Source organism: Pseudorca crassidens, chromosome 1 (genome assembly GCF_039906515.1).
Source record: "Pseudorca crassidens isolate mPseCra1 chromosome 1, mPseCra1.hap1, whole genome shotgun sequence".
NCBI classification, from domain to species: Eukaryota; Metazoa; Chordata; class Mammalia; order Artiodactyla; family Delphinidae; genus Pseudorca; species Pseudorca crassidens.
In genome coordinates, this window is record NC_090296.1 from 62,684,190 (window position 1) to 62,691,881 (window position 7,692).

The window sequence follows — 7,692 nt, forward strand, 5'->3', positions numbered from 1 at the left end:
GGTACGCAGGAGATGGGCGTGCCCTGAGCGTTCTCTCCCCTCTTAAGGGGCATAGGTGGTGAGGAAACTGAATGTAGTATGTAAGTTGGCTTTGTATTGAGGGAGCGCAGAGCACTTCTCAAGGGGAGGATTGAAATCTTGAAATAAAAAGCCAATAAACAAAACAACTTTCCCTACAACGATTGCTATTAATGGAAAAGGCGTCTAACCTGCTGAATTAAATCGTTCAAAAGAGCCTGTTCATCTTCGGGAGCTCCTCTACAAGGAGGGGAAAGAAAATGTGAAAACAAAACCCAAATCGAGAAGCCTCCTTAACCGGCCCCCGCAGTGTCTTGGAGGCCCCTGCCCGACCTGAGAGCACTCCACCCTCCCAGACCCCGGCGCGGAGAGGAGGCTAAAACAGCTAAAGAGAAAACAAAACAACAACAAAACGTTTAATATCCAAGGGGAAAAGTCGGAGTGGGTCTCCGGATCTGCACCGCACAGGGTTCGGCTCCGTAGTCCACTCTGCTTGGAGGCCCGGGCCTGGCCAGAGCGGCGCGGCGGATGCCCCCGGCCGGGCTGGGGAGCGCAGCCCACAGTTTCTCCTCTCCAGGCGCCCAAGGACCCTCAAGGCGCGGGGCGCACACTTGAAGCCTGAGAACGCGCAGACAGGAAACCCACTTCCTCCTAAGCAGTTTCTTGCTACCCGGATGAGAGGCGCCCAACTGAAGCAGAATGATCCTCATCTACTAATATCCAGAGTGGCCACAAAGCGACTGGCCATTTATGCCGGCGCTTTGAACAAAGATATTTGGTTACTGCCGGGGGAGCAAGTGCGCTTTTGCATGGCTGAGCTCCGGGTGGAGGCAAGCCTCAATCCAGCCTCCCGCCCGCTCAGCTGCTCACGCCCGGGGACTCGCCCCCTCCCGGCCAGCTCGTCCCGCCGGGGTTCAGGCTCAGTTCCACCCGGCAACAGGCGGGCGGGCACTCACGACGCTCCCTGCCCGAGCCCTCTCTGAAGCATCAGGGGGGAAAACAGCGTGACCCTGGGCTCGGGTGCTGGGGCTGTGATGTCCTCGGAAAGTCAGCTCCAGTCCCAGAACCCCGCGTGTCCGGGCGATGGGCGAGGGTCGGGGACACCAGGTTTGTTCGAGGTGGAGCAACTTCAGCGATGGCCCTTCGCGTTAATCCCCCCAGCTTCTCAGCTCGGGCGGCCAGTGGTGTCCTTGCCTTAGCAGGGGATGGGGGTGGGGAAGGGTAGCCGAGTGTGGGTTGGAGGAGGCGTGAAGCAGGGGGCCCTAGCCCTCTGGGAAGACCCTGAGCTGGGGGAAGGGCGGCGCGGGGATCTGGGACAGCCTCTCGGCGGCAGCCGATCCCCTGCTCGGCGCCTCCTCCGCCCGCTGGGATTCTCTCTCGGGTAGGGGGAAAGGGGGCGGGGAGCAGAGGTGTCCTTCTGACGGCGGCAGAAGAGGCAGACAGACTGACAGACACGCAGACCAACAGTGGAGCCCCAGGGTTCGTCCCCTGACTCCCGAGCTCCTTTGGTGGCGACTGGGGCTCGGCGCTGCGAAGCCAGATGTGGTCCGGAGGCGGTGGGAAGGCGCGGGGCTGGGAGGCCGCGGCGGGAGGGAGGACCAGCCCCGGCAGGCTCAGGTGAAAACCCACCCGCCCCTGGCCCACTCCCCGTCCCCGCCCGGGGAACCCCGACCCAACTGGAAAGTGGTTCACTTTGTAACTCCGCAAGTTGGTTGCAAAGCGGCGTTCACCTTCCTTCCTCCCCAACATCCCTCCTCCTCGGCTACTCCCCATCCCACCTCTTGCCCTCCCCTCTCTCGGTTCCCTCCTCCTTTCCCTCCCCCCCCGCCTCCCCCCCTCCTGCGCGCCACCGCACCCCACAAAAATGGGGGTAGGGGTTCCGGGGGAGGGGGAAAGAAATGCTTTGGGTCGCGTCTCTGCCTCTCTCTCTCTCTGTCTCTCTCTCTTGTCTCTCTCTCTCTCTTTGAGACCTAAAAATCCTGACAAGTGAAACTTAAAGGTGTTTACCTTGTCATCAGCATGTAAGCTAATTATCTCGGGCAAGATGTAGGCTTCTATTGTCTTGTTGCTTTAGCGCTTACGCCCCGCCTCTGGTGGCTGCCTAAAACCTGGCGCCGGGCTAAAACAAACGCGAGGCAGCCCCCGAGCCTCCACTCAAGCCAATTAAGGCGGACTCGGTCCACTCGGTTACGTGTACATCCAACAAGATCGGCGTTAAGGTAACACCAGAATATTTGGCAAAGGGAGAAAAAAAAAAGCAGCTAGGCTTCGCCTTCCCCCTCTCCCTTTTTTTTCCTCCTCTTCCTTCCTCCTCCAGCCGCCGCCGAATCATGTCGATGAGTCCAAAGCACACGACTCCGTTCTCAGTGTCTGACATCTTGAGTCCCCTGGAGGAAAGCTACAAGAAAGTGGGCATGGAGGGCGGCGGCCTCGGGGCTCCGCTGGCGGCTTACAGGCAGGGCCAGGCGGCACCGCCGGCCGCCGCCATGCAGCAGCACGCCGTGGGGCACCACGGTGCCGTCACCGCCGCCTACCACATGACGGCTGCGGGGGTGCCCCAGCTCTCGCACTCCGCCGTGGGGGGCTACTGCAACGGCAACCTGGGCAACATGAGCGAGCTGCCGCCGTACCAGGACACCATGCGGAACAGCACCTCGGGCCCCGGATGGTACGGCGCCAACCCGGACCCGCGCTTCCCCGCCAGTAAGTGAGGCCGCCCCACTGCAGGGCCGCGGGTTGAGCGCCGGAGGCGCGGGGAGAGCCGCCGGGAAGGCGCGGCGCCTGCCGGCTGCGTGCTGGGCATCATCAGGGTGGGCGGCCGGGCAGTGGCGCCAACGAGTCGGGCGCAGGATCTCGGGAGTCTTCCCTTGTTGAGCTGAGGGGTCCAAGAAGAGGCACTTGGTAGCTCTGGGGTCCTGAGGGCAGGAGCTGGTATTTGGCGTCTGCCAGATGCGGCCAAGTGGCCGCTCTGCTCCGCGCGGGAGACCTCGGAATGCGGAGGGAGGTGGCCCCCTAACTAAGAGAGCCGAGACGAGCAGGGCTCGGAGAGGCGCGGCCTGGCCGGGAGGGAGGTTACCCTGCTGGGATGATGCGCTCAGGCCCCTGGCCTGGCCCACTCTCCAGTCTAGGCTTGAGGGAGGGCTTGTGGCTCCAGAGGGGGTTCTAAATGGGCCGAACAAATGCCCTCATTGGGGCTGACCGGAGAGAGCGGCCAAGAGGCAAAGAGTCTGGGGTCTCGGGGTCTCTAGCTTTTCGAAAGCGAACACCTCCCTCTCCTAAGCTCCCAAAGCTGGAGCCTACAGCTAGACCCCAGTTCCTGGCCTGGGCCCAGTTTGCTGCCCGTGGCCCACTAACCGCACGAATCTGGTGGGCTGGGCACGAAAGGAACAGGAGGAACAGTCTTTCTCCACTCTGCTTTTTGGGTGAAGCACCGAGACTGAGGGAGGTAGCCGGGGTTGAGGCGGGGAGCTCTGCAGTAAACTCCTCGACGGCACGGCCTGGGGCAGGCGCTGGCGATCCCGCGGCTGGGCCTCTTAGGGTGGAGGCGACCTAGGTGAGGAGTGCGCCGTCGGGGCAGGGGCCGGGCCGGCCAAACGCGCAGAAGGCAGAGGTGGTTTGGCCCGGCCCGGCCCCTGCCGACGCTGTGCGTTTGTCGCTTACAGTCTCCCGCTTCATGGGCCCGGCGAGCGGCATGAACATGAGCGGCATGGGCGGCCTGGGCTCTCTGGGGGACGTGAGCAAGAACATGGCCCCACTCCCAAGCGCACCGCGCCGGAAGCGCCGGGTGCTCTTCTCCCAGGCGCAGGTGTACGAGCTGGAGCGACGCTTCAAACAACAGAAGTACCTGTCCGCGCCCGAGCGCGAGCACCTGGCCAGCATGATCCACCTGACGCCCACGCAGGTCAAGATCTGGTTCCAGAACCACCGCTACAAGATGAAGCGCCAAGCCAAGGACAAGGCGGCACAGCAGCAACTGCAGCAGGATAGCGGCGGCGGGAGCGCCGGGTGCCAGCAGCAGCAAGCGCAGCAGCAGTCACCGCGCCGCGTGGCTGTGCCGGTCCTGGTGAAAGACGGCAAACCCTGCCAGGCGGGCGCCCCTGCGCCGGGCGCCGCCAGCCTGCAAGGCCACGCGCAGCAGCAGGCGCAGCAGCAGGCGCAGGCCGCTCAGGCGGCGGCAGCAGCTATCTCAGTGGGCAGCGGCGGCCCCGGCCTCGGCGCGCACCCGGGCCACCAGCCGGGCAGCGCGGGCCAGTCTCCGGACCTGGCGCACCACGCCACCAGCCCCGCGGCGCTGCAGGGCCAGGTCTCCAGCCTGTCCCACCTGAACTCCTCGGGCTCGGACTACGGCACCATGTCCTGCTCCACCTTGCTATATGGTCGGACCTGGTGAGAGGACGCCGGGCCGGGCCTAGCCCAGCGCTCTGCCTCATCGCTTCCCCTACTGCCCGCCACACACCACCAACCACCCACTACACCGTGCGCTTCGACTTTTCTAAAGAACCTGTCCCGATAAGACCAAGGGGAAAAACACAACGACCAAACTGCTGGACGTATTTCTTTTCTTTTCTTTTCTTTTTCTAAAATTTGCAGGATTTTTTTTTAAAAAAAGAAAATAAAACAACCAAGCGATCCAGTTCTTTAAGGAGTCTTAAACAGAGAAGGACATAACAAGAACCGCTTTGGGGGTGTCTGTTGGGTGATTCCGATGGGTTTCCCACGCTCGGGTGGGGCGCAGTTTGGAGAGGGCTCTACGCTGACATGCCTCCGGACTCTAAAGATGGAAAACTTCACTCTGGGTACACTGTGCCAGCAAAGTGGACTTGCCTGTAAATACCAGGATTTCTTTGAAGGGGCGACGGGGGGGGGGGGGCTGGGGAGAGGAAAAGACTCCTCGACAGATCCCGCTTGCCACTGACACAAAGGAAATGCCCCCTCCTGGCCCCCTCTGGCCACCCAGGCTCAGCTGAGACCGGCCCTGGTTAAAATTGTTTTATGTTTGATGTGAACTTGTAGCTGTAAAACGCTGTCAAAAGTTGGACTAAATGCTTAGTTTTAGTAATCTGTACATTTTGTTGTAAAAAACAAAAACAAAAAACCAGTCCCCGTCCCCAGCCCATCATATTTTTTATGGGCCTCGACAAATCTGTGTATATTATTTGCCAGTTTGGTATTTGCAGCGTCAGTCTTTTTCTGTTGTAACTTATGTAGATATCTGGCTTAAGTATAGTTCCTAAGAAGCTTCTAATAAATTATACAAATTAAAAAGATTCTTTTTCTGATTAAAAACCCCATCTTTTGTTTGGCTTTGATTTGGCTTTTTTGGGGGTAGGGGGTGTGGCTCAACATGGGCCTGATGAGATTCGAATTGTTTGGGGGCTCAAAGGATCCTGAACCAGCTAAGGAGGCCGGGCGCAGAGTCTTTGCCCCACGGGAAGAGGGAGTTTTGTTCTGCCTCTGAATTAAGTAGAACCAAACCTTGAGCAGTCCTGGGACTTGGCAATAGAGAGTAGAAAAGCTAGACTCCTTCCACCAGGAGGAAAAGGGAGAAAAGAGACCAAAGGACTAGTTTTCAAAGCCAGGCTTCTGTGTCTTAAAACCTCAGAAGTATCTACCGTGATCTTATGCAGCTGAGCCAGTGTTTTAAAGCAGCCGGCCTCGGATGTTCGTTTTCAATAACCCTGAATGAACGATTATTTTTACTAGACGGATTATGCCTGTAGATTTCAACATTAATTCTTTATTTTGAATCCTCGGCGGAGCCTCCTTGGGACTAGAATTCGGTGGGAGGCTGTTTTCGAAAGCGAGGAAGTTGTTAGGGGTTTCGTTTCCGCTCTAAAACAGTTATCCCCGCACAGGCTGGCCGACGGCTTCTCGTGGCCTCTCCGGCCTTGGGAGGTGTCCGACTGGGCTGCTGGCCTTGGGGACACCCCTGGCAGGACTTTGGGAGCTGGCCTTTCTGCTCTTTGTTCCAAGGTTTCCATCTCTGGGCTCCTGGTCTCCTAAATCTTTGTAGTAAGGAATCTTTCTCCTGTCTCCAACTCTCCACCTCTCCCCGCGCTCCCCCGCCCCCATCCCAGCAAAAACAGAAAACAAAACAAACAAACAAACAAAAAACTTTGACCTCTCTCGCTACCTTTAATTTCTTGATCTCTTTGGTACCCAGATATAGCTGTTGGGGAAGTCTTAATTGCCCCGGGGAGGCGAGGAAGAAGCAGTGGTTGTGGACAGAGAGAAATTGTCGTCCCTTGATGGGCTGTTGCCCCTTGCGTGTCACCTCTGACAAACCTACAGGAAAAGTGGCTGGGTGGGCTGTGGACAGATGCCCCTCCCAGCACTTTTCTCTAGGCCTGAAAGTGTTTGATTGTGGAGGATTGATTCATATTTGGCATGTGCTCATTTATCGCCGGGAATTTCAACTTTCTTTTTTCCCTTCTTGCCTGTCACCACCTTTTCTTCCTCTCTTTGCAGCTCATTCTGACTCCATCTCTCTCTTCCCAGACCCCCACCCTCACCCCCCAGAAATGTGTAAGGAAAATGAGGGGGGGTGCGGAGGGGGGGTGTGCTGGCACCAGCGGTCCTCTCTGTTGACTTCCTGGGGGCTCTTCTCTGTGGCGCCCTGACTGGGGACTAGGACGGACTTCCTTCCTCGGGTTTGGCTGCTGAGATACTGTTTTCAGTATCTAAAAGAGACTCGGAGATTTCGAGAGGGCAGTTGGTTAGATCTAGAGTGTGTCCTAGCTGGGGGAAGTCTCAGCAGGCCTCACGTTTTGGAAAACAAGAAAAAACCCGGGAAGTCTGAACACTTGTATTGGAATGGGCAGCAGTGGTCCTGGGACAGTGTGTGTAGGTAGTTGAGTCACCCAGCTCAGGCCCGGCTTGGCAGGGAGATGTTAATGCTAAGGTCTGAATTCTGTGGGGTGGGAGCTACCGCTCCACCTGCCCCCATGCCCAACACAAGGGGGGCTGTCCCCCCAACCCATCTCGCCCAGAGCGCCCCGGCCCCGGAGAGTAACAATTTTAGTGAGCTGTGGTACCCTCAGTCTTTGCACTGGTTGGAGTTTCTACCAAATACATTCTTCTCCCTGCCGTCTAGAGTTGGCTTAATTTTGAAGTCTGTTTACTGGTCCCGAGAAGAGGTGAATTCAGCCGGGTCTGCAGATGGAACCGAGACAAACAGGGCCTTGGCCCCTTCTCTCCATCCATCACACGGGGTCCACCAGCTCCGGTCCCTGGCCGCACATCGCTGTAGCTGCAGGAAGCGGCCCTGGAAGGCAATCTGAAGCGTCCTGGTAGGGAAAAGGGTGCGTGCTGGGTGCAGCGAAAGACCAAAGACGGAGACACACTTCATCCCCACATTCCGGTCAGCCTCTGCGATCTTTGTCTTCTCCAGCAGTGGACCTCCCCTAAGTCTCCAGCATCTCTGGCCCAGGGAGGTTCTGGTCTCCTCTGATGGAGAATGACTTCTGGTGATGTGTCTGACGCTTAAGTGCCTGGAAGAGCCAGAAGCTTCTCCACGCGCGGGGGCAGCGCAGTTCGCCCCGAGGTCCAGGAGCAGCTGAACGCCACCACCTAAGCACCCCATCCATCCCTAGGCCCCGATGGCTTCGGGAAGTGGGGGAGATTTTGCAGACAGCATCCCCCCCCTTCCTCCTCTTCCCCACCTCCAACCCCGCC

General features: G+C 58.5%; 1 protein-coding gene across 2 annotated transcripts; it reads left to right on the top strand.

Annotated features, from left to right (window-relative positions):
• The first annotated feature begins 964 nt into the window (after nucleotides 1-964).
• Nucleotides 965-5,301, top strand: NKX2-1 (NK2 homeobox 1). 2 transcript variants are annotated; one of them, XM_067744514.1, is made up of 3 exons: nucleotides 965-1,125; nucleotides 2,336-2,721; nucleotides 3,681-5,301. In XM_067744514.1, the coding sequence occupies exons 2-3, from the start codon at nucleotides 2,349-2,351 to the stop codon at nucleotides 4,406-4,408; spliced, it is 1,101 nt and encodes a 366-aa protein (XP_067600615.1). In that variant the 5' UTR covers nucleotides 965-1,125; nucleotides 2,336-2,348; the 3' UTR covers nucleotides 4,409-5,301. The 2 variants fall into 2 exon arrangements, with proteins under 2 accessions (XP_067600615.1, XP_067600529.1); XM_067744428.1 differs by lacking the exon at nucleotides 965-1,125 and adding an exon at nucleotides 1,459-1,635.
• The last annotated feature ends 2,391 nt before the right edge of the window (nucleotides 5,302-7,692 follow it).